Genomic DNA, 25,983 nt, shown 5'->3' with positions numbered 1-25,983 from the left:
TTTTGCATTTAAAACTGATTTTTTTAAAATGAAGAAAGTATCTGTAGTTACTTAAACTGATTATTTCTGCGCACCATGTCCTTCAGGGTTTTAGAAGAAGTAGGTATCATCCTTTCTCAACTAGTTGTTCATTGATTGCTAGGAAAACAAGTTTTCCTTCTTTTTTAACTCACAATTGGTTTCTTAAAAATGAACTAGTTAAATAAACGGAAATGAAGAAAATACTTTCTCTGCACCTACAGAAGAGGGTACTGCTGTCAAAAGCTCATTTAGCACTTCAGCAAACTTTGGTTCCAGCTGCTTAGCAAGTGACTTCCACCAGTTCAGTGATTTGACTTTCTTTTAAAACTCGACAGCAAACATGTACTGCTTGATTTTTTTAATGTAATTTAAATATTTTTAGATTGTAGTAAAGGTATGCCCTAAAATAAATTGTCACAATTTCAAATTTAGTTGCAAATTGATTTATTTTTTTAAAAAACAAACCTATATTTAATTTTATTGAGAAAACCAGTTTAAACAAAAAAAAAATTGCTTTAGCTGATTTATATCCCCAGTGCTTTGCAGTTCAGGTCAGTCCTATTAAGCGCTGGCTACTACTTCAGTTTTGATGCTTTCTGTAAATTTGTTTAGCGTCGAATTTTCACTGAAGAAACATCTAACAAACATGAAAATTATGGGGAGGTTATTGGATTTTGGAATTTAGTCAATCAGAATCTTTGAAAAATGGAAACTCCCGAAGATAGACGTGGCTAGCAGAAAATGCGTCTGCCAGAGGCCTGACAAATGCATCGTTCCTATGAAAGAAGCAGTTTTTCAGATCATCATTTATGAATCACTGGTAACACTGATTTGTACTAGCTCCAATAGCTCTCTAGAGAACAGCTGCTTCAGTCAGACGGCAGTTGAGTTGGAGAAGAGTAAAAGTGTAATTCAAATGTGATTTCCAAAATCTGATATCTTGTGACTCTCAGCTGAAATAAATCACATGGTCAGATTTCCATTGGTGTCTAGAATTACCTCTCTCAAATGATTTATGAAGTATCTTGCCCTGAAATGGTCATTGTATCTCAGACCAAGCAAAAACTGGGGCCATTTACCCAGTAGAGTAGTTGGGATGCTGAAATCATCCTTTACTTTCACCAGCCTGCCTTTGCTGCTGAGGTGTTGGGTCCATAACTAGTGGTTATAGTCAGCACCTCCTTCAGGAATGACACAGTACAATTCTCCCTTAAGCACACACATTTGTGAGTCCCGTGCTCAGAAATGTTTCTCTTTTAAATACTGTAAATACTTGACTACTTATTATTTAACATTGAGAATATACTAACTCCTTTATAAAAGCATATGGGATGTATTGTGGGTCACATTTACAGGTAATGAATTTAATATGAAAGGTGTACTAGAGATCCTTATGAAAGCAGGGCTCAAATGGAGTGGAATGCCAAGCAGGAGGGTGGTACTCTTAATGACAGAATGGTTATTTGTCAGAGTAGAAGATCTTTCCTTTTGATTTTCTTTGAATATGCTTTAGGTACTCTGGGTGCTCTCACTGACTACATGCTGGACACCCTCTTCTGTTCTCCCATTTGCATTCACTTTTCTGTTTGGTGATAGGGGTATTGGGAAAACTAGTGGGAGGAAAGAGTGATGGTGCAGTCCCGTTTCAGTCTCGTTCTAACATATTAATCAATTGTCAGTTACCATGTGTTAAAACATGACTGAAAGTTAAAGTCTAGGCAAACCCTGTTAAAGGAATAGGGGAGTAGTGATTCCGCCCCCTTTTCAGCAATTGATAAATGAGGGAGGGAGATGCTTGATATTCCCCAAAAAGTCGGGGTGGAGTGGGGTGATGAATTACCTAGTGTGGATAGTGAAAGAGGTAGCTATTTAGTTTACTAGGTTTCTCACCAGGATGCCGCTTGTGCATCTGATGGGGGCTTGTGCAGAGCATCATCTTTGGTATTGGCATTTGCTCGTATATGTGCCTAATAAATTTTTTTAAGCCGCAAAAACAGTTAACCACATATCCATAACCACAATATCTGCTTTTACACTTTCCTGGTGTTGGCCGTGTTCTCTTTATTTTGTTTGCTTTAATTCCTAGTAATGATTTTAAGTCATTGAGCTGTTTTGAAAACAATGGAATGAAAAATTCTGACAAACTTTAAAAGATAACCACAACTTTCTAAAAAATTGTGGGATAATTTGCTCCTGGCTCACCTCTGCAGTTGCTCTTTGGTGAAAATCAGGTTTTGTATCAGAAATGCAGCCTGCTCCACGACCTAGGTTGAAGATGCTGCTGTAATAGTATAAGTAAAACTTATCTTTCATCTTTAATGATGCATCAATTTTTTTCCGTATTTGACAGGTATAAAGGCCTTTTATAAGTTCACATTTGAGACGTACATAATTTATGACCTAATCTTCATATAAGGAATCTGCGGTCATGTCCAGCTGTTCTGTACCTTCTAGACCCACAGGTATATGTGTGTGAGTGTGTATATATAGAGAGAGAGCAGAAGGCCATCCATTAAAAATAGAGGTTCATTAAAGAGTGTAAATTGTCTCAGCTCTGTGTAATCCATCCACAAGGTTGAGCTGTGAATTAATTCAGATCCTTTGTTGATATCCTTGCATAATAGCCAGGATAGTGACAAAAAGTGAGCTTTGTGAAGCAGTTGTGCGCTTGATTAGTCTTGTCTTTTTGTGACTGAAGTCAGAAACTGCTTCCTGCAAGAATAGATTTCTTGTCACACAAAGGTCAGAAGAACTCAAGTTTGTGCTTCAGCAAGAGTGTAGGGGAAGAGAAACCCAACAGTAATAAGAAAGAGGCTAAACAGTTAGCACTGCTATGTAGTTCAAAGGAAAGGTAAGTGGTGTGAGTATTTGAAGGGAATTGATGATTTTAAGGATTTTTATCTCTTAGTTTGCATTATTATTATCTTGGATTAGCGGTGCTTTCAATGTAATATACTTTATCAAGTGGACGATTGGAGATGTTTCTAGTGGCAGCTGTTCAAGAGAAGATTTGCAGCAAATGAGCTATTCAGCTGTTGGTTGGTTGGTCCTTTCTGGAACAGAAGCTACCCACAGTAACTTGATGGATGTTTAAGATTTGCATTATAAATCCTTATTTCTCAGGCACAAACTCTAGAATAGAAGCTACCTATGCTTCTTTAATGTGAAGCCACTAGCAGAATATATTATTATTTAAAATGGTATTTAATAATATTTAGGTAGTGACACCAAGCAAAAGGGTTGAGACATCCAACATTAAAACTAACTCTCCACTCACAATTTTCAGTTTCTGGCTTTTTTTCTGTTTAAACAAAATTAAAGTTGAGACAAAACAGTTATTTATGTTAGACCATAGTCTCGTTTTTCCATTAAGTGCATTACCAGAGAGGCTCAGCAAGGTCCTGGCGTGCCACCTGGAACTGGGATACGGCTGACCCAGCAGCCTGGGCTCCCTCTCACACTGTGCTCTTGTGACAAGCTGCAAAGCCCTCCAAGCTTGCAGTGTCACCAGCGTTCACACAGGTAGGAACACACCCAGCTGCGGTCACATGCAGGCTCTCTAACCACCAGCCTAGGACCCCAGAGCACTACTGTAGTACCCTGGTCAAATCTGACCAGTATATGGGTTTAACACTTAGTCTGCCTCTCCCTCAATGTAAAGAAGACCGTGCACACTTGTGGAAACCAAGCTGAGATTTTCCCCAGACACCTTAGTCCAACACACACTGGTTTGGATTAAAATATAAAATAAGTTTATTAACTACAAACTGATAGATTTTAAGTGATTATAAATGATAGCCAACAGATCAAAGTAGATTACCTAGTAAATAAACAAAACCGCAAACTGAGTTTAACATACCAGATAGATAGGATATGAATTAGCAGATTCTCATACTGAGTGATAAACAGGCTGGCAGATTTTTAAGACACAAACTGCCTTGGCTTCACAGCTTGGGTTTCCCAGGTTTTCATTCACAGGCTAGAAATTCCTTTTAGCCTATGACCATCACTTCCCCCCATTCAGTCTTGTTCAGTCTTTATTCCTCAGATGTTTCCAAGTATGTTGTTGTTGGGAGAATGAGGTCTCCTCATGATGTCGTTTTTCCCCCTTTTACATCTTCTCCCCACTTGCTGGAAAGCTCTTTTGCTGTGACCTGGGTCAAACAGTTCCCATTGTGTAGTGCTGTCTCTGAGAGGTTTCTGTTGTACATAGTTCCTGGGGTAGTCCTTGTGCACATTTCCTCATAACTGTTAACATTGTTTTCCCTTTTACTGTTGTACCTGAAAGGCTGCTTGTGGGTGTTTTCAACCTCACATGTTTCAGTAACACATACATAGCCAAACTTAATAACTTCACATATGGTGATAGCACATACAATCCAACAACATATTAATGTCTAGCAGATCAAGACTTTTTTAGAATGATACCTCACAAAGCATGCTTTATACAAAACATATCCTAATTACGTGGCTGTAGTGAATATTGGGGTGCCAGGGTGTCAGTCACATCCACATACTGTAGACAGATGTCCGTTTTGTATTTTCCAAAGCTCTGGAAGACTACTTGAGGGGAAGAATCAGGAAAACAAGGGGAAAAAATCTTATAGTTCTGAATTGGCTTTGAGTTAATATTGGACTCCACGGACTTCCATTTGCTGTTTCTTCAATGATTTAGCTAATGGCATAGAGAGTACACTTATAAAGTTTGCGCACAATACCAAGCTGGGGAGAAGGGGGTTGCAAGTTCTCTGGAAGATAGAATTTAAACTCAAAATGATCTGAACTAACTGGAGAAATGGTCTGAAATAAACAAGATGAAATTCAATAAGGACAAATACGAAGTACTCTACTTAAGAAGGAACAATCAGTTGCACACATACAAAATGGGAAATGACTGCTTAGGAGGGAGTACTGCAGAAATGGATTTGGGGTCATAGTGGATCACTGGCTAAATGAGTCAACATGTAATACTGTTTCAAAAAAGCAAACGTGATTCTGGGATATATTAGCAGGAGTGTTGTAAGCAAGACACAAGACGTAATTCTTCCACTCTACCCTGCGCTGATTAGGTCTCAGCTGGAGTATTGTGTGAAGTTCTGGGTGCCACGTTTTAGGAAAGATGTGGACAAATTGGAGAAAGTCCAGAGAAGAGCAACAAAAATGATTAAAGGTTTAGAAAACATGACCTGGGAGGGAAGATTTTAAAAATTGGGTTTGTTTAGTCTGGAGAAGAGAAGACAGAAGGAGGACATAACAGTTTTTAAGTACACATAAGGTGGTTACAAGGAGGAAGGAGAAAAAAAATTCTCTTTAACTTTGGGGAATCAATGAGCTGGAGGTTAGATTGGACATTAGGAAAAACTTCCTAGCTGTCAGGATAGATAAGCACTGGAATAAATTGCTTAGGGAGGTTGTCTATCCTGCTTTAAAAATCTCCAAAATGGAGATTCCACAAACGCCTGTCAGGGATGGTCTAGATAACATTTCCTTCAGTGCAGGGGACTGGACTAGAAGATCTCTCGAGATCCTTTGCAGTCCTGCAATTCTATGAGTATTCACCACCCTGGGGTATGTCACCTAGGGCTCTTGTCAGAACAGTTCCTATCATGAAAGGAGCATTCAATTGTTGGAACAGAAATGGAGTCAAATTGTTGGGTTCTTTCTCTCATACAATATTAGCAGATTCTGGGACAAGTACATTGCTAGAATTTAATTCCACTTCTAGGGTACAGTGATTCTGAATTATAGGTTGGCTTATGTTAAATTTCTGATATGATAAAATACCTTTTGTTCTTTCTGACAAAAGAACATGGAAATAAGGAAGGTCTCTCTGCTTAGTAAGAGTTTTGGCTCGATATTGTAAACTCTGGGTTCTCTCCACTTCTAATCTTTTCAGACCCAATGGCTGTCCCACCGTCCTACTGTGACCTGGGGAAATCCGCCAGGGATGTATTCAACAAAGGATATGGTAAGCAGCGTGATCATATATTGATGCTAATAAACTTACATTTCTTAGGTGCCTTAACAAAAGTAATAACACTATTTACATATGTATTCACAGAAATAATATTTTGTAGTAATAATGTGACCAAGTATGAGAGAGAGAGAAAATATTTACTGCTACTCAATATATTAACACACCTTAAATGTGTATCAAACAAACTAGAACGGAAACTGTTTTGAGTCTTGGTCAGAGAGATGCCACAAAAAGTAATTTGAATAGTGAGAAGTGTTCCAGTGTTCTCAGCCTGTTATAGAGGGTGCAGTGCTTCTCACCTTCTTTATTATATACAGGCATATGTATAATTAGATCCAACCCCTCGATGTAAGTTGCCGTAGCAGACCATTGGCAACAGACGATCCCCTCAGGTGGAGTGCTCCTATGTCGTTTGAGACAAAATTATGTGTAATGTTGGACACAGTACAAATAATTTAGAGCACTTTAAACTGGAAAATGTTATTTTAAAAGAAAACCAGAAAGTCTCTATAGGGGAGGAACTCTGCTTGAACTGTTCTCTTGTTTGCAATTCTTGATAATTTACATGAACAATGGCTTAATGCGGTATTTACATTGTTTGTGGCATAAAACTAGCACTATATAGCTGATAAAGAAGTGGCTTTTTTCTATATATGTATATTTATGTATTTTCCTGGATCTTCATACTGAATTTCTTCCTAATTGATGATCATTTCTTCATCTCCTTGTAAGAATTTTTAAAGGAAAATTGCTAATATCTGTGTCTGTATTGGGGGAAGTGGTAAAAGTGTTGATCTTCCAATTAATAGTTGACCTTTGGTTTGATTTTTTTTTTTTCTTTTGCATCTAGGAATTTTAGATTTATATATGTCATGCTGCTTTGAGAGATACAAAGATACAGTCTGTCTTGTGGGGATAGCTCTCTGTATTTTCATTGCCTGTGACTGATTTAAATTATGGTCAGTTATGGGAATCCTGAGACTCTCAGTACAGTGACATATCATGAATTCTGAAATTATCTATTTTGTGAAATTTTTGTTATTAAACATTGTGTGAGTGGGTGCATTTCCCAAACTGCTCTAAACAAAGTTCACACACTGTAAAGTCAAAAAATCACCATTTCTCAGACTGGTCTTTGTTAACAAAGAGCAAACTATATTTTGAACAATTTGAGCTCAAGCTTTCTTTCTAGTCTTAGCTGCTTCTAGATTTTCAACCTAAAGAGAGAGCAAATGTTGTTCTGGGATGTATAAACAAAGGAATATCAAGCAGGAATAAGGAAATGATATTATTTATGTATTTAGTATTGGTGAGACTATGACAAAAAAGATGTTGAGAAATTGGACAGCTTTCAGAAAAGAGCTTCACAAATTATTTCAGGGCTGGAAGACCTGCCTTGCAATGAGAGACTTAAACATGTCTGTTTATTTAGCTTCTAAAAGAGAAGGTTAAAAGGTGGTTTGATCCCAGTCTACAAGTATCTAAATGGAGAAAAGATATCTGATGATATCTTCGGTGTGGAATACAAATCTCTAATGAGATCCGTTGAAGCTAGACAAACTCAGATGAAAAATAAGGCACAAATATCTAACAGTAAATATGATTAACCATTGGAACAATTTATCAAGGAGTAATCACTTTGTCTCTTAAGTAAAGATTGGATGTTTTACTTAAAATATGCTCTAGCTCAAGTAGATGTAATTCTTGCCTCAAGTATGTAACTAGATGAAATTCTCTGGCCTGTGTTATGCAGCAGTTCAGACAGATGATCATAATGTTCCCTTCTGGTCTTAAAATGTATTAATCCATTCAGGACTGCTCAGCCCACACCCTAGTTGTATTCAAAAATAGACACTTCTGCCTCCCTTACATCCCAATGGATAATGAGCCACCTACCTTGGTGAGTCATCAGAAACCACTTAATACTTTCCCAGGAAGATCAGCACCTAGTAACAGGGTGGGCTGTTTCAAGTAAACACTCCCAACCTGTTTCATACTGGAGTAAGTGTTTATTATATTCTCGTTATAGAAATTTGTGAATTTTTCTATTTCAGGATTTGGAATGGTCAAGTTAGAGCTGAAGACCAAGTCTTCCAGTGGAGTGGTGAGTACTGAAGACTTTCAATGACATGCATCTGACGAAGTGGGTATTCAGCCACGAAAGCTCATGCTCCAATACGTCTGTTAGTTTATAAGGTGCCACAGGACTCTGCTGCTTTTACAGATCCAAACTAACACGGCTACCCCTCCAATAAATGACGTCAGTGTAGCAAAGATGAGAGTAAACCTCTTTAGTAACAAAAGTAATTCACTGGTATGTATTACTTTTCTGTTTCGTCTCATTTTAATGCCTGGAGGTGAGTGGTGTGCTACAAGAATGATGTAAAGAATTGGTGTCTCATTATTTTCTCTGTGATACACAAACTTTCAGATAGCATGCTGTCATTATGTTAGGATTTGCATAGGTACATTTGTTCACTCTTCCTTCTTCGTGGTGTCTTTAGAATGGGTTTCCATTGTTATGCTTCCAGTCATGTGTGTTTTGTCTCACTACCTTTTTATAGCTAAATTTAGACTCACATCTCTGCTTATGGATGCAGGCCAGATCATCTGCTACTATTAGTCTGGATTCACAATCCTGAATTAACTATTTATGCAAAGGACTCGGGACACCAAAAACTTTTAGCTAAATGAGGTTTTGGATGAAGTTGAGAGCTGGCTGGCTGGCTTTGCAGAAGCTATACTCCCAAGTTCCCACCATCAAAATATTGCCAGAGATCTTCGCTATATTTAAAGGGAGTGTTTGAATCTTTGACACCATTAGTGACCTGGGGGACATAATTTAGCTGGAGTTTTATTGTGCTTGGGCTTGCATTTCTAGTTCTGTTCAAAATGGGTTGAATGCTGCTCCTTTATGCTTATGCTGCTAAGCTTAATAATAAATCATAGTGTTTCTATAACAACTATCTGTTACATAAGGCTTTGACAGCATTTTACATGCATTGCTGAATTAAATCTCACAAGATCTCTGAAAAGTACAAAATATCATAATCCCCATTTTACAAAAGGGGAAAAGTATTAGTTCCCCATGATCTCACAGGAAGCCTGACAGAGCGAGGAATAGAATCCATATTTTTTACCTTTACCCTCAAGAATATCTCCCTACTAGGCATGCTTATTCTTGGATGGTCTTTGCACTCCTGTGCATGCATGTCTACAGTGCCATTTATGCTTGCTTCACTCACATTGCTTTTCAACCTCTACCATGCCCATATTTGCTTTAGCTCTCCCTTCTGGTTGTACATTCACATCTCACAAATGCACAAACATCTTAATTCATTCTTAAAGCAGCAAGTAGCTTGTTGTTTTGTAGTTTGTCCAAGTTAAGTAAGTGGATTACCACAGTGAGATAGCAAAGATATGGGGAATACAAGTTTTTTTTATTGTGACTGAAATGAAATAGCTCTGAAGTATGAAATATCAGGGTTTTTTAGGCAATTTGTTTAGCAATGCATTTTAACTTTCAAATGCTAAGAATATTATACTGAGGCTATTGTGTTAAATAATGGCCAGAATGTATACAGAGAACATCCAAATCTGACTAAGTTTGCTGATTGATGAAAATTCTTAATTTCTCAAATGTTTTCTCCCCTTTCCATGCAACTTTGGTTTTGGCTGCTTATTCAGCTGGTAAGAATAGTGATTGTTCTTGCATATTTCTTCCTCTTGTCACTTTCTAATAGGGTTTCCTACTTTTACATACTTTGCTCTGGACTGTGACACACATTGACATTCCTAATCTATTTAGGAGGTGAAGGAAAAATGGTAACTGACATGAAACGTTCCTGTGTGCATAGCTTACACTCCACTATAACCCAATTGTATAACACAGGTATTTAAAGTCTGTGTCAAAGAACCATAGAAATACAACAAAAATAAGAGGAAAGGAATCTAGAAATGATGTGTTAGAGATACAGTTTTCTGTTTCAGAATCATGATTTAGCATTTCTAATATCAGTATTTTGCATTAACAATGAAAGAACAGCAAGCTTGTGTGGGATGGAAGTGAGGTGGGAATCAAAATGAGGGATATGCCACATAATTGGGTACAAATGGAAGCCACCCTCTGTCTCGATATAAGGGCAAGTAGTTTTACCGTGTGTTGAGCTCTCTAATTTTGAGAGGTAGAACCTTCATAGACAACTTTCATTCCCTCGCAGACTTTTCTTTCAGATGTTGTTGCTTCATACAGCACAACTGTTTCAGTGTCCTACTAAGTGTCTCATGTTTTTCTAAGATGTCTGCCACAGTGAGCTGAAAGGTCAGTTATGAAGTTGAGCTTGAGGACTGGTTCAGACTGGTATATGAAATTAAGCCAGTCTGGCATTCTGAGGCAGAGGATTTCAGAAATGCTCTCGTGGGACATGATCCAATTACAGCTCTGCTTTTGACAGTCTAGAGATGAATAGTAACAAGTGTTGACTCTACACTGTCCTCTCTCAGAAGGAGATCCAGTTCTAACTACTAGGAAAATCCTTCTGCTTTTGATCATATGACAGCAGGATTCTTTCTCTTCACTGTGGTTAGTGGAAAGGGCAGACAAGATCTTTTTCTTGTCCTTTGATCTGAGAAATCTGTTCAGCCATTTAGATTGATGATCTGCATTAAGATCAAATGAGAGATTTTTAAAGTCAGTTATAGATTGGTCTCTTGAAACAATCTCACAGAAGTAACAAATCAGAGATTTGTGCACTTACATTTGGAGCCTGAAAACTCCCTGTTTAAAGGCTAATCAACCACAGAAGTCAGTTTCCTGATCTCGATCCTATATTTTCCTTTGATGTCTGGATGGATTTATTTTAAGACAGTCCGTGTGCTGTTGCAGCATGGCATAATCATAAAGTAAGTGCCATCTTGCATATTGTGACAGAAATGTGTTTTTGTTAGTACCCCTCTGATACTTAAAACTGTTCCAAGTCTGAGTTTCCTGAAACTTATAGCACATTGCATTCACCTGGCAGTGTGGAAATAGAGTATGTGCCATCTAAGAATACAAGTTCTCTCTAAGGCTTGGAACAAGCCTAATCTTTACAATTAGGGTTCCGAAGACGGGAACTGAAATTGTCTTGTGTCAGACACTTCTCATAACTTGCCTGATGTGCATTATAACTATAATCAGAATGTACCATACAGTTAACATTTTTAACGTGTTGTTCATGTGTTCACACAGCATTTACTGAATTAGTTACAAGAGGGTTAGACAGTAGATGCGGACAGTTGACAAGGAGAGCCATAAAGTCTTGATAATAAGAAACCCTACTGTATGGGGAACTGGCCAGCATCTGGCTGGCTGTAGGCAGTGTAGGAAGATGTGGATTTTGAGCTATGTTTTACAAAAGTATCTGCGAGGTAGAGAAAAAGGACAGAGAGTTCGACAGCTGGTGTGGCAGCATCAAAGAATGGACCTCATAAAGGAGGGTAAAGAGATGGTCAGAATTGGAAGAGCAGATGAAGCCAGTAGAGTATAAGGAGAAAAGAGATTGGAGAAATAGAAGGGAGAGTCGTGGCAGGGCAGTGCCTTGAGGGTGAGGAGTGCGATTTTGCTAGTAGATAGAGAGGGCCTTTGGAGCCCTTTCAGAGTTGTGGTCATGTGATTGTGTTCATGTGTAAAGGTTAGAAAGTGGATGCAGTGTTCTGAATAGATGGGAGTCTGGGTGCAGGATGTGTGAGGACTGAATCTGTGTAAGGGGAAAAAGAGAGGGTGGAGCTGGTGAGTATCATATACTACTGCAGTTTTAGAATGGAAGAATATGGCAGACTTTGTAGGTGAAAAAGAAGAGGGATGCAGCATAGTGAAGAAGTGAGCTAATGTAACTGAATAGCGACCAAGGATTTTTGATGTCTTTAAAGAATGCAGAATAATAAAATGATGATTTTTTTCCAGACCAGAAGGTGGCTTGAGGGAAGTCTTTGGGATTTATCCAGACATTACAATGGAGGAAGTGTCTTTTGCACTAGAATTTCTCCAGTTGATGACCTTTTGTCTTAAGGAGTTGGAGTTCAGTAATGCACTAGGGGACTGGGTCAGGAAGTAGGCAACTGAGTTACAGAAAGAATTATGTTCAATGGTAAGAAGTAGAATAAAAAGTTTTGGGGAAAGGGATCATAAGAACAGCCATAATGAATCAGACCAATGATCTGTCTAGCCCAATATTCTGTCTTCCGACAGCAGCCAATGCCAGCTACTGCAGAGGAAAGGAACAGAACAGAGTGATTATCAAGTGGCCCACCTCTGTTGTCCAGTGCCAGCATCAGGCAGTCAGAGGCTAAAGGACACCCAGAGCATGTGGTTGCATTGCAGGCCATCTTGGCTAATAGCCATTGATGGACCTATCCTCCAGGAACTTATCTAATTCATTTTTGAACCCAGTTATACTTTTGGCCTTCACAGCATGACCCTGGCAATGAGTTTTAAAGGTTGACTGTGCATTGTGTGAAGAAGTATTTCCTTTTGGTTGTTTCGTGATGCCTGGCTCTTGTGTCATATGAAGGGGTAAATAATACTTCCTTATTCACTTTCTCCACACCATTCATGATTTGATAAATCTCTATCACATCCCTTGTTAATTGTCTTTTTCCCAAGCTGAATAGTCCCAGTCGTCTTAACCTCTCCTCATATGGAAGCTGTTCCATACCGGTAATCAATTTTGTTGCCCTCCTCTGTACTTCTTCCAATTCTAATATATCCTTTTTGAGATGGAATGACCAGCACTGCATGCCGTATTCAAGATGTTGGCATACCATGGCTTTATATAGTGGCATTATAATATTTACTGTCTCATTATCTATCCCTTTCCCTATGGTTCCTAACATTGTTAGCTTTTTTTTTTTGACTGCCTCTGCACATTGAGCAGATGTTTTCAGAGGACTATCCACATTGACTCTAAGGCCTGGTCTACACTACGCGTTTATACCGATTTTAGCAGAGTTAAACCGATTTAACGCTGCACCCATCCACACAACGAGGCCCTTTATAGCGATATGAAGGGCTCTTTAAACCTGTTTCTGCACTCCTCCCCGACGAGAGGAGTAGCGCTGAAATGGTATTACCATATCGGAGTAGGGTTAGTCTGGCCGCAAATTGACGGTATTGGCCTCCGGGCGGTATCCCACAGTGCACCACTGTAACCACTGCGGACAGCAATCTGAACTCGGATGCACTGGCCAGGTAGACAGGAAAAGCCCCGCAAACTTTTGAATTTCGTTTCCTGTTTGGCCAGCGTGGAGAGCTCACCAGCACAGGTAACAATGCAGTCTCCTCAGAATCAAAAAAGAGCTCCAGCATAGACCTCACGGGAGTTACTGGATCTGATTGCTGTATGGGGAGAGGATTCTGTGCTAACAGAACTCCGTTCCAAAAGACGAAATGAAAAAACATTTGAAAAAATTTCCAAGGCTATGATGGAGAAAGACCAGTCCAGGGACTCAGTGCAGTGCAGAGTGAAAGTTAAGGAGCTCAGACAAGCCTACCAGAAGGCCAAAGAAGCAAACGGAAGGTCCGGGGCAGGGCCGAAAACATGCCGCTTCTACGCTGAGCTGCCATGCAATTCTAGGGGGGGTCTGCACAACTACCATACCCTGTCCCTGGATTCCGAGGTTGGGGGTGGTGGTCTCAGTCATGGCTGAGGATCTGCGGACGGGAAGATGAGGAGGAGGAAGAGGACAACTTGAGCTTGCAGACGAGAACACAGCACTGAGCCTGTTCTCCCAAAGCCAGGACTTTTTCTCATCCCAGACAGACATTCAACCCTCCCAACCAAGTAGCCAGACGTGAAGTCAGGAAGCGACCTCTGGTGAGTGTACCTTTGTACCAATATACATGGTTTTAAACCGCAGTGTTTTTTAATGATTGACTTGCCCTGAGGACTTGGGATGCCATTTCGCGGCCAGTAACAGTTATCTGGCAAGTTGTTAACATGTCTGGGGATGGAGCGGACATGCTCCAGGGACATCGCCATACGCCTCCTGGAAGTACCTCCAAAAGCCTTTGCAGCAACGGTTTTGGGCAAGGCAGCCATTATTCCGTCTCCACGTAGGACACTGACCACGCATCATGTAGCAAGTAATCTGGTAATCATTGCATGACAAGCCTAGCTGCGTAGGTCCCGGTGATTGCTGGCATTCAAGCCAACATCGTTCTTTATCTCGCTGTATTATCCTCAGGAGAAGGTATCGTTGATGGTAACCTGGGTTAAATTCAATGCTTTAGGGGACGAGAATGGCCATTCCTACTGGGGACTGTTTGCCATGTTGCTTAAAAGAAAATCTTCCTTGGCAGGTAGGCAAGCGGGGGGAGGGGAGGGGAATGGCGCGAGGCTTTTCGCGTTTGCTAGCAGAGGATCTCCCTGCACCAAGCCACCTGGTGGGGTGGGAAGGGGGGTGATTAGCAGTGATCTTTCATGAAACCCCCTTGCGGTTAAACATACTGGGTGCCCTGGTGCTCAGTGCAAAGATAGGATAATGGGTTTCCATCTATTGCCCCCCACACACAGTTAGGGATCCCATTGCAGCAAAGCCATCCACTATCACCTGCACAATTTCCCGTAGTCACACAGCTTTTCGTGAGCAGCAAGCTTATGATTGCTTTTGGCTACTTGCATCACAGCAGCCCCACAGTAGATTTTCCACTCCAAATTGACTTCCGACTGAACCGGTAGCTGTCTGGCATTGCAAGGCTCTAGAGGGCTATTGCCACTCACTTCTCAACATGTGAGGGCTGCTCCATCTTGGTATCTGGGTTCAGGGAGGGGAAAAGCAGTCACAGAGTTCATGAAAGTGCCCATCAGCATGCGAAAGTTTCGTCAGCCACTGCGAATCGTCCCAAACCTGCAAAACTGATGCTGTCCCACCAGTCTGTGCTTGTTTTCTGCCAAAAATCGGCGTTTCAATGGCTAGAACCTGCCCCATTACAGCAGAACTCTCCAAAGCCGGGGGCCACGGTTTTAAGAGAATTCTGTGTCCATGTCCTCATCATTCGGGTCGCCGGCTCTTCTGTAGCCGCGCCCTCGCCTGGCTTTGCAAGATCCTGTTCAGCCATAAACTGCACGCGAATGCGTGAGGTGTTTCAACGTCCATCGATTGCGGTCTGATCTGAGCAGGGTCCATGGTTGCCTGTGCTATGTTGCACAGTTCACCCTGGAAAAAGTGCAAAACGGTTGTCTGCTGCTTTCACAGAGGGAGGGGTGAGTTGTACCAGAACCACCCGTGAAATGTTTTTTGCCCCATCAGGCACTGGGATCTTGACCAGGATTCCAGGGCGGGGGAGACTGCGGGAACTATGGGATAGCTACAGGATAGCTACCCACAGTGCAACGCTCCAGAAATCGACGCTAGCCTGGGACATGGACGCACATCGCCAAATTAATGTGCTTAGTGTGGTCGGTGCACTCAACTTTATACAATCTGTTTTACAAAACCAGTTTATGTAAAGTCGGTATAATCCCGTAGTGTACACATATCCTAAGATCTCTTTTTTGAGTGGTAATAGCTAATTGAGACCCCATCTTTTTCCATGGATAGTTGGGATTATGTTTTCCAATATGCATTACATTGCACTTACCAACACTGAATTTCATCTGCATTTTGTTTCCCCGGTCACCCAGTTTTGTGAGATCCCTTTGTAACTCTTTGCAGTCAGCTTTGGATTTAACTATCTTGAGTAATTTTGTATTGTCTGCAAAGTCTGCTGCCTAATTATTGACCCCTTTTTCCAGATCGTTTATGCATGTGTTGAACAACACTGGTCCCAGTACAGATTCTTGGGGAACCCCGTTATTTACCTCTCTCTTTTAAAAATTGACCATTTATTTCTATCCAGTTTCCTGTCTTCTAACCAGTTACTGATCCATGAGAGGACCTTCCCTCTTACCCCATGACTGCTTACTTGGCTTAAGAGCCTTTGGTTAGGGGTGTTGTCAAAGGCTTCTTGAAAGTCCAAGTACACTATATCTACTAAATCATTCTTGTTCACGTGTTTGTTGACCATATCAAAAATCTGATTGGTGAAACCTTGATTTTCCCTTTACAAAAGCCATGTTGACTCTTCCCCCAACAAATCATGTTCATATATGTGCTTGATCATTCTGTTCTTTACTACGGTGTAAACCAATTTGCCTGGTACTAAAGTTAGGCTTACCTGCCTATAATTGCCAGGATCACCTCTGGAGCCCTTTTTATCTATCATCCAGTCATGTGGGTCCAGATATTATGATGAAAATCATAAGAGTGTAAAATGATTAACCAAATATTTTAAAGCAGCAGTTTCAGCTAGCATCTTAATGCTACTATATAAATCTATGATACACCCACACCTTGACTACTGCATGCAGTTCTTGTTGCCTAATCTCAAAAAAAGATATATTAGAATTGGAAAATGTTTAGAGAACAACAAAAATGATTAGTGGTATGGAACAGCTTCCATAGGAGAGATTAAAAAGCCTGGAACTGTTCAGGTTAGAAAAGAAACTAAGGGGAAGAGGGAGTTGATAGAGGTCTATAAAATCATTAACGGTGGAGAAAGTGAATAGGGACAAGAACCAGGGGTCATCCTATGAAATTAACAGGCAGCAGGTTTAAAACAAAAGGAAGTACTTCTTGGCACAATGCACAGTCAACCTGTGGAACTTGTTGCCAGGGAATGTTGTAAAGGTCAAAAGTGTAACTGGGTTCAGTAAAAAATTAGACTAGTTCCTGGAGAATGGGACCATCGATGACTATTAAACAAGATGGTCAGGGACACAACCCCATGTTCTGAGTATCCCTAAATGTCTGACTGCTAGATGCTGGGACTGAACGATGGGATGGATTACTCGATAATTCCCCTGTTCAGTTCATTTGCCTCTGTAACATCTAGCAGTGGTCATTTTTGGAAAACAAAATGCTGGGCTGGATCGACATAGTGTGCCCATTCTTATGATCTTATCAAACTTTCTAGGGGGACTCAGCAAGACTTCCCACTCAATCATGGGGTTGCAATACCATCTGCTTAAATTTGGCCCAGCCACCCTCTGTCATGACGTGGCATTGCGACATGGCACATGGGGGTTGCACTCTTTTCTGAAATTAAGAAATACTGCCTTGGAAAACTTTGTGGCTATTAAGCTATGTGCTTTTAAAAAGTTTCCTAGTCTATGCAGAGTTAGACAGCAGGGTCAATGGACTGATTTTAGTTAAAATGGAAAAAAATTTTATTCCACTGATGTATTAATGTCCCCAGTTCCATCATTAGAATGTCACATTTTGCAAGTGCTGTGCTCCAAATTAAAAAAAAAAAAAAAGTGGGGGGCATTCTTCAGAAAAAGTTGATAACCACTGGTTCAGAGACATGAGACTCATCAAGTAGAAATTAAATTTAGTTAAGTAATGTGTGTTAATTCTTGTCTGGTGTTTTTGCCAGGAATTTACCACCACTGGTTCCTCCAATACAGACACAGGCAAAGCCTCAGGCAGTCTAGAGACCAAATACAAGATCAAGGACTATGGACTGACATTCACCCAGAAATGGAACACAGACAACACCCTGGGGACAGAGGTGTCCATGGAGGATAAGGTAAGAGAAAGTGGAAATTATGAAAGCGATTCAGCAAATCAGGTAAAAATACTGTGTTAAGAATAAACCAATAGAAATGCTAATTATAGGAGAGCTGTGGTAAATTACGACTAGTTAAAATATAGAATAGACAGGAATACCTCAGTTCATTCTTTTTTTACAGTGTGGGAATTTTCATAAACTTTGTTTCTGAATTTGATGTTCTTAAAGGTGGAGTTGTAGTGCAGACAGGGAGAGCAGACAAATGTCCTCACACAATGCTGTACATCATCATTCAGACTTGCAGCATGACTGCTGTTGCAGATGGGCATTCTGAGTATTCATATTGTATTTTAATAAATTGTGAGGTTATTTTCTGATATGTAAATATATCCATTAAGGACTAGAGGAGTCCTTGATTTTCATTTATGACCCAAGCCAGGTTTTAAATCTAATCTTTCAAAAATGAAGCAGTTGTCCCATTTGGTTTGTACTGTAATTTGATCCTACATACTTATTAACTTACATTACAAAACAAATATATCAGTGGGTGGAGGAGGCACTTTTATAATAAGGCATGGAAAGATGCACAACTGAGCCTGTTTGCCTCAAAATTGCCTCCAAGCTCTGCTAGTGGAGCTAGCTGATCTTGTAAATAGCATGAGATGGATAGCTGAAGACAAAGGTAGTTGTGAACTTTAATGTGCACACAGATTAGACAAATCTGTGGATCTGGAAAACCCACCAAAGCCTGTAAATTGCAAACACTGAATACCTCCAAATCTTAATTTTTTCCTTAAAGTACTGTGACATGAAATGCAGTAAACTAGCTGTAATTCAATATTAAGGTTACAAGAAGAACCATTCAAATACTAGGAAGAGCTAAAAATTAAAGTTAACTTGGCCATGATGCATTTATGAACTATTTTCTATCCTTTCCCTTGTTAAAATAAACAGAGGATTACTGTGTCATGGACATATGATGTTTGTGACAGGGTCCCCGGGATGCAACGTGGACTGTGGGACTGCTGAGCCCTCTGTCCCACCAACCTGGGCTGCCTCTTACGCTGTGGTGCTGTGTCAAGCCACAAACCTCTGGCAGGTACTGCACTTATACAGGCATCCACCCAACTGAGTTACATGAATGCTTTCCCAGCCACTCATGAATCATCAATAGGAAGGCTCCACCAATTCCCCAGCCTTGCACCACAGAACTATACCATCTTGTACTGGTCCAAAGCCTGGCCAGTGTAAGTTCGTTACCCAGTCCACTCCTCCCTCAGTGTGGAGAGGGGAGACACTAGTCTTTGTAAACTGAGCTGAGATTTCCCAAGCGCTTCAACCAAAACACATTTTTTTAAGTAGAATAGAAAACAGATTTATAATCACTTAACATCTATGTTTCTGTAGCTAATAAGTAGCAAGCGTAAAGGCCAAAGTTGGTTATCTAAGAAATAAAAACAAGTTAAGTTCTGCAAACTAAACAGGATTTGAATCAAGTAGTGTAGATGGTACAAACAGGTTTCAGTTCCTCAATACACAGACTGGAACTCTTTCCCAGCCTGGGACTCCCTTCCCCCATTCAAAGTCTTTGTTTTTAGATGTTTTTTCCAGGTGTTGAGTTGGGAGGAAGAGAGGCAAGTGATGTCACTTCCCCTCTTCTGTGTTTTCTTCCAGCTTGCGAAAGATCTTTGCTTTGAGGTGTATTAATCCACTTCCATAGCATACACGCTTCCTCTGAGAAATCTCTAAGATAGAGGATTCTTTTCTCAATGGGTATCGGTGAGCCATTAACACTGTCTGGCTACTCCATTGTTGTACCTGCCAGATGTGCAGTATGGTGAAGTTAAGCAACCTTACTTTTGAAATTGCCTGGTTTTTAAGTATTTCATCTTGCAAAATTAAGGTTGCATAACACTGAGAAAGATTAATGACCTAAAAACTAATACACTCTAGCCCAATATAATGCGACCCAATATAACACGAATTAGGATATAATGCGGTAAAGCAGAGCTTCGGGGGGGGCGGGGCTGCGTGCCCTGGCAGATCAAAGCAAGTTCGATATAACGCGGTTTCACCTATAACACGGTAAGATTTTTTGGCTCCTGAGGACAGTGTTATATTGGGGTAGAGATGTATGTGCAGCAATACAAGGGTGCTATTTAGATGTTGTCCAACCAGCTATGTAAAATATTTAAATAGTTAGGGCTGTGAGTGCAAATAAAAGTTAGAATTAAAGTAAAGATTTATTAGTTGGCCAACAAAGCAAGGTCCTACACTCAGCTCAGTATTATTTCTCTGTGCCGTGTAAAACTTCTGAAAACTGCATCCAATTAATTGAAAAATTTCATGGAATGTTGTATTTATTTTTTGTGAAAATCAAAAACCAAGACCTGTTTTCAGCTAAAATCAAGCCCACAGAGTGCCCATTTGGTGCAGCAGCAGAAGAAACTCTGGCACCCTCTCCTGCTGCCTACACACCCTAGAGGATAGCATGCTTCATTGCTCATGTAGGCCTCACTCTGTAGATTTGTCTAATTTTTTTAAGTGCAAATAGAGGCTCTGTCTTTCTCTGCCATGCCCCTTGAAATATCTTTCTTCCCACAAGATTGAGAAGGAAGGAGTGGACAACTGGTGCTGTCTTTGAGGAGGCAGAACGTTAGGGAGAGGGAATGAAGCATTTCTCTCCTTTCCCTCTGGCTGTCCCTGAGCAGGAGTATTGTTGTGCTGCAAACTGTTAATGCAGGGATAGGCAACCTATGGCATGTGTGCCAAAGGCAGCATGCAAGCTGATTTTCAGTGGCACTCACACTGCCCAGGTCCTGGCCATCTGTCCGAGGGGCTCTGCATTTTAATTTAATTTTAAATGAAGTTTCTTATACATTTTAAAAACCTTATTTACTTTACATACAACAATAATTTACTTATATATTATAGACTTATAGAAAGAGACCTTCTAAGAACGTTCAAATATATTACTGGCACGCAAAACCTTAAATTAGAGTGAATACATGAAGACTCAACACACCACTTCTGAAAGATTGACGCCTGTGTTAATGAATGCCATCAACAGATGACAGCAACTTTGTCTCCCATTTTCCTGCCATTCAGTGTTCAAATTATCCCCCAAAATAAAAAGTTTCTCGCCATTAATGTCTAGAACATTCTCTGAAATTTTGGAATTGATCGGCTGGGGCATTCAAAAGTTCTTGCATTACATATATACATACATGGAAACAGAGGAAATGCCATCAAGTTGAAAGTAAGGCCTCACATGGGAGAGATTAATAAAGCTGGGACTTTTCAGCTTGGAAAAGAGAAGTCAGGGGAATATTAGAGGTCTATAAAATCATGATTGGTATGGAGAAAGTAAATAAGGAAGTGTTATTTACTCCTTCTCATAACACAAGAACTAGGGGTCACCAAATGAAATTAATAGACAGCAGGTTTAAAACAAACAAAAGGAAGTATTTCTTTGCACAACACACAGTGAACCTGTAGAACTGTTTGCCACAAGATGTTGTGTGTAACAAGTTTTAAAAAAGAAATAGATTCATAGATTTTTAAGGTCAGAAGGGACCATTATGATGATCTAGTCTGATCTTCTGCACAATGCAGACCACAGAATCTCACTCACCCACTCCTGTAATAAACCCCTAACCTATATCTGAGCAATTGATGTCCTCAAATTGTGGCTTCAACACTTCAAGGTGCAGAGAATCCTCCAGCAAGTGACCCATGCCCCACGCTGCAGAGGAAAGTGAAAAACCCCCAAGGCCTCTGCCAATCTGCCCTGAGGAAAATTCCTTCCTGACACCAGATATGGTGATCAGATAAACCCTGAGCATGTGGGCAAGACTCACCAGCCAGACACCCAGGAAAGAATTATCCGTAGTAACTCAGATCCCACCCCATCTAACATCCCATCCAGGCTGTTAGGCATATTTACCGTTAAAGTCAGAGATGAATTGATTTGCCAAAATTAGGATATCCATCATACCCATCCCTCGCATACTTCTACAAGCTTAGTCTTGAAGCACATATGTCTTATATGCCCCAGCTGCTCCTCTTGGAAGGCTGAGTTCCACGAATTGCATTTCCTACTGGTTAAAACCTTATCTAATTTTCAGATCTGTAACTTCAGTGTTGACTTTATCCATGTCGTTCTTGTGTTCCACGATTTGGTACTGAGCTTAATATATTTCTTCTCCCTCCCTGGTATTTTATCCCTCTGATAAATTTATAGAGAGCAATCGATCTCCACTTCAAGCCTTCTTTTGGTTAGCTGCTAAACAAGCCAAGCGTCTGAGTCTCCTTTCACAAGCCAGGTTTTCTATTCCTCGGATCATCCTTAGTACAGCCCTTTCTCTGTAACCTCTCCAGGTTGGAGTTTCATCTCTTAACCAGGGTGCTAGTTGGGAGAACAGAACTGCCGAGTATCTCCATGATGAGGTTCTACATCCGGAGTAGCCTCACGGGATAACGTCTGGCTAGATGCTAACACTCCTTTATCTTTACTGGAAAATACCTCGCCTCATGATCCTAAAATCCGATTAGAATATTTGACGGCCATGCTCAATTGGCGCTCATTGTCAGTCTATCCTAGTCGATAGCCAATACGCGATGGTTCCTTCTCCTCTCTGTTACTTCCAACCTGGATGTCCTCAGTTAAAACAGAAATTCTTGGTTAATCTCTCATGCATGACTCTTGCCACTTCTACTATTAAATTTCATGCCTATTATCTAATTACTCCAGATTTACAAAGTCATTCGATCTTCCATGTTAGGATATCCGTGGTCCTTCTCTGTGTTAGGAATAACTCCCAGCTTTGGTGTCATCTGCAGACCTTTATCAGCACATTCCACTTTTTTGTGCCATGGTCGAGTAATAAAAAGATTAAATAAGACTGATCTCAAAACCAGTTCCTGAGGAACTCCACTAGTAACCTCCTTCCAGCCTGACAGTTCACTTTTCAGTATGATCCGTTGTAGTCTCCCCTTTAACCAGTTCCTTGTCCAGCTTTCAGTTTTCATATTGATCCCCATCTTTTCCAATTTAACTAATAATTCCCCATGTGGAACTATATCAAATGCCTTACTGAAATCGAGGTAAATTAGATCCACTGCGTTTCATTTGTCTAAAAAAATCTGTTACCTTCTCAAAGAAGGAGATCAAGTTGGTTTGTAAAACCATGTTGTATTTTGTCCCAATTCCCGTTGACCTCCAATGTCCTTAACTACTTTCTCCTTCAAAATTTTTTTCAAGACCTTGCATACTACAGATGTCAAACAGGCCTGTAGTTACCCAGATCACCTTTTTTTTCTTTCTTAAAAATAAGAACTGTTAGCAATTCTCCAGTCCTATGGTACAACCCAAGTTTACAGATTCATTAAAAATTCTTGCTAATGGGCTTGCAATTTCGTGTGCCAGTTCCTTTAATATTCTTGGATGAAGATTATCTGGGCCCCCTGATTTAGTCCCATTAAGCTGTTCGAGTTCGGCTTCTACCTTGGATATGGTAATATCCACCTCATATCCTCATTCCCATTTGTCATCCTGCCATTATCGCTAAGCTCCTCCTCATTAAAGACTGAGGCAAAGTATTTGTTTAGACATTGGGCCATGCCTAGATTATCCTGAACCTCCACTCCATCCTCAGTGTTGATAATGTAGATAAGTTCAGGCCCATCAATGTCTATTAGTTGGGATGGGCCGGGATGGTGTCCTTAGCCTCTGTTTGCCAGAAGCTGGGAATGGGCAACAGGGGATGGGTCACTTGATGATTACCTGTTCTGTTCATTTTCTCTGAAGCAGCTGGCATTGGCCACTGTCAGAAAACAAGATATGGGGCTGGATGGGCCATTGGTCTGACCCAGTATGGCCATTCTTATGCTCTCTAAGTACATATTTATAAGGTGCTCGCTGCTTTGGTATCTGGGAATGTGAAAAACTAGTGAAGTTACTTGCTTTATTCACTCAAGCTAAATCTTAAGTATGGAGTTCTCTGCAAATTACTTACTTTTTGTACAAAAGATCATGTGACTCTTCTATTCAGACAAGAAGAGAAGATGGGAATTATAGTAAGGTAAGAGAATATAAAGCCAACCATCTTTTTCAATAGAAGGAACCTTGATAATCTGACCTTTTTTTTCCTTCTTCTTTGCAGTTAGCTGAGGGATTGAAGCTGACTCTCGACACCATATTTGTACCAAACACAGGGTAAATAGCCTACTTCAATTTTGTGTAGCAATTCCTAGAATTAGATTAAACAGATTTGTTAAATTTTCCAAATGAAAAGTTAATTGTCTGACTTCAGTGGCAGTGATAAATGAGCATAGTTGTATTCCAGTATCCCAACTGATAGGTGTTCTGGATAAAAATAAAGAACTTCTTATTCTGCAGATCTTGGTAGAATATTTGTAAGGACACAGCTAATATCAGGTTTATAATAATATATTTGATGAAAGATTCCTCTCAAAAATGTAATTTCCCCTCCATCTAAAAATGTGTAATATATAAAAATACTAAGAAATGGTATTTCTATACCTCTAACATTGGAGATTGTGTGAAAATAGAGAAGTGTCCCTGATGATTATTAGTAGTAGTAATTATTTGTGTTACCATAGCACCTAGGAGCTCTAGTTCTGGACCATGACCCCACTGTGCTAGGCGCTGTGCGCAGACAGAACAATAAGGCAGTCTCTGCCTCAAAGAGCTTAGAATCTAAGGATAAGGCAAAAGATAACAGATAGATACAGACAATAGAATACAAGGAAACAGTGCGACAATATTAATCAGCATGATCAGCAGTGGTATCAGTGCACCACCAGCTTAACCATTGTCAGGGTTTTTTTGTTTTTTTTGTAGGCACCACAGTAAAGGAGAGTTTGAAGGAGGATAATGAGTTAGCTTTGCTGATATTTTATGGGGAGCTCCACTGAATCATGAGGGTCAGCATGGGAGAAAGCACAAAGGTGATTGTTTGAAAGTTTAACAAGTAGGTGACAGAGGCTAGCATCATCGGCCATTTGGAGACACGAGTTGACATCTCAGTAGCAAATAAGGGATGATAGGGATGGTGGGGGTAGGCTGCAAAAGGGCCTTGAAAGTGAAGACAAGCAAGTGATGTTTGATGTGACAGGAGCCACTACATGGATTTAAAGAGAGAAGTGACATGGTAAAAGTGATGAGCTAGGAGAATGATTCTTGCAGTAGCATTCTAATTGGATATGGGTGGGGCAAAATTGTATATGCAAGAGAGAAGGAGGTTGCAGTAATTGTGATATGAGACTGAGAGCTTGGATGAGCTTTTCACTTAGTGGATGGTTAGGGAAAGGCCATATCTTAGATGATATGTGGCAAGAATCCTCAAGATTTAGACATACCCTGGATATAAGGATCTAGAGAAAGGTCTGAGTCTAAGATGATGCCCAGGTTACAGGCCTGAGTGACAAGCCAGGATGCTGCTGTTGTCCACAGTGATAGAGAACGGTGCTTCTTGTAGGAAAGGGCTTTAGGGGAGAGGGAAGATTAGGAGCTGCGTTTTAGTCATGTTGAACTTGAGCTGATGGCTAGATGTCCACAAAGAGGTCTCAGAGAGACAGGCTGAGACTTTTTTGTTTGGAGAAAAGGAGCTGGGTCTGGAGAAAGATCTGTAAGTTCTATCTCTATGCTGACAAGTTGAATTTGTGTTTGCGGCTAAGATGACCCAGATATAAGGTGTAGAGAAAAAAGAGATGAGGACAGATGAACCCCACACACAGTTGGAGGGAGGATGAGGAAGATCCTCCTCAGGCTCCTTCAGTGTGTCAATTAGAGATGTAAGAAGAGACCCGTAAGAGGACAATCACGGAAGCCAAGGGAAGACAAGATTCAGAGAAGAGGAGGATTAATCACTTTTTGCAGATGTTAAGGCGCTTGAGCTATTGTGAAGAGTTAAGGCAAGTCTACATTACAAAATTCAGTCGACTTAAGTCGATCTCTAGCCACCGCAGCAGGTTGATTGTGCATCTCCACACTACTCTTGTGTTGGCAGAGCCCGTTCTCACTAGCAGTGCATCTTGTGTAGCTATCCCACTGTGCAACTTGCCACCATCTAGTGAAGGGTGTTATGGGAAGGGTTTGCAACGCCTCATGGGGGCAAAACATTCTCCTGAGAGTGACTGGGAACATAACTCGAACATCCCATGATGTATTTTTCTCCTTCCTCTAATTTTATCTACATCCCATAATATTTCACTTTTCAAACGCTTAGCGTACCTGGGAGTACGCCATCTCTAGAGAAGCATGGGTCCTGCACAGCTCTGCACTGTTGCAAACTCAGTGCTCCTAATCCTGTAGTATTTTCAGAGGAGCCATCAGATGGAACATGACAATTCCTTTCAAGTAGCCCTGCTG

At 40.4% G+C, this 25,983-nt stretch overlaps 1 protein-coding gene across 5 annotated transcripts in view; it reads left to right on the top strand.

Annotated features, from left to right (window-relative positions):
• VDAC3 (voltage dependent anion channel 3) overlaps positions 1-25,983 on the top strand; it is a 441,629-nt gene that overhangs the window by 402,025 nt on the left and 13,621 nt on the right. For 4 of the 5 annotated variants that reach the window (XM_075062807.1, XM_032770392.2, XM_075062806.1 and 1 more), the window contains 5 exons: positions 2,372-2,483; positions 5,918-5,989; positions 8,053-8,102; positions 17,454-17,606; positions 23,753-23,805. In XM_075062807.1, coding sequence (XP_074918908.1) covers positions 2,450-2,483; positions 5,918-5,989; positions 8,053-8,102; positions 17,454-17,606; positions 23,753-23,805 — 362 coding nt within the window. In that variant the 5' untranslated portion in view covers positions 2,372-2,449. The remainder of the gene's footprint in view (positions 1-2,371; positions 2,484-5,917; positions 5,990-8,052; positions 8,103-17,453; positions 17,607-23,752; positions 23,806-25,983) is intronic. The other variant, XM_075062809.1, reaches the window with a different exon arrangement.

The sequence above is a fragment of the Chelonoidis abingdonii genome, chromosome 2 (genome assembly GCF_003597395.2).
Source record: "Chelonoidis abingdonii isolate Lonesome George chromosome 2, CheloAbing_2.0, whole genome shotgun sequence".
Lineage (NCBI taxonomy): Eukaryota > Metazoa > Chordata > Testudines > Testudinidae > Chelonoidis > Chelonoidis abingdonii.
The sequence above is the reverse complement of the archived record's forward strand: the minus strand, read 5'-3'. Positions and strand labels throughout refer to the sequence as shown.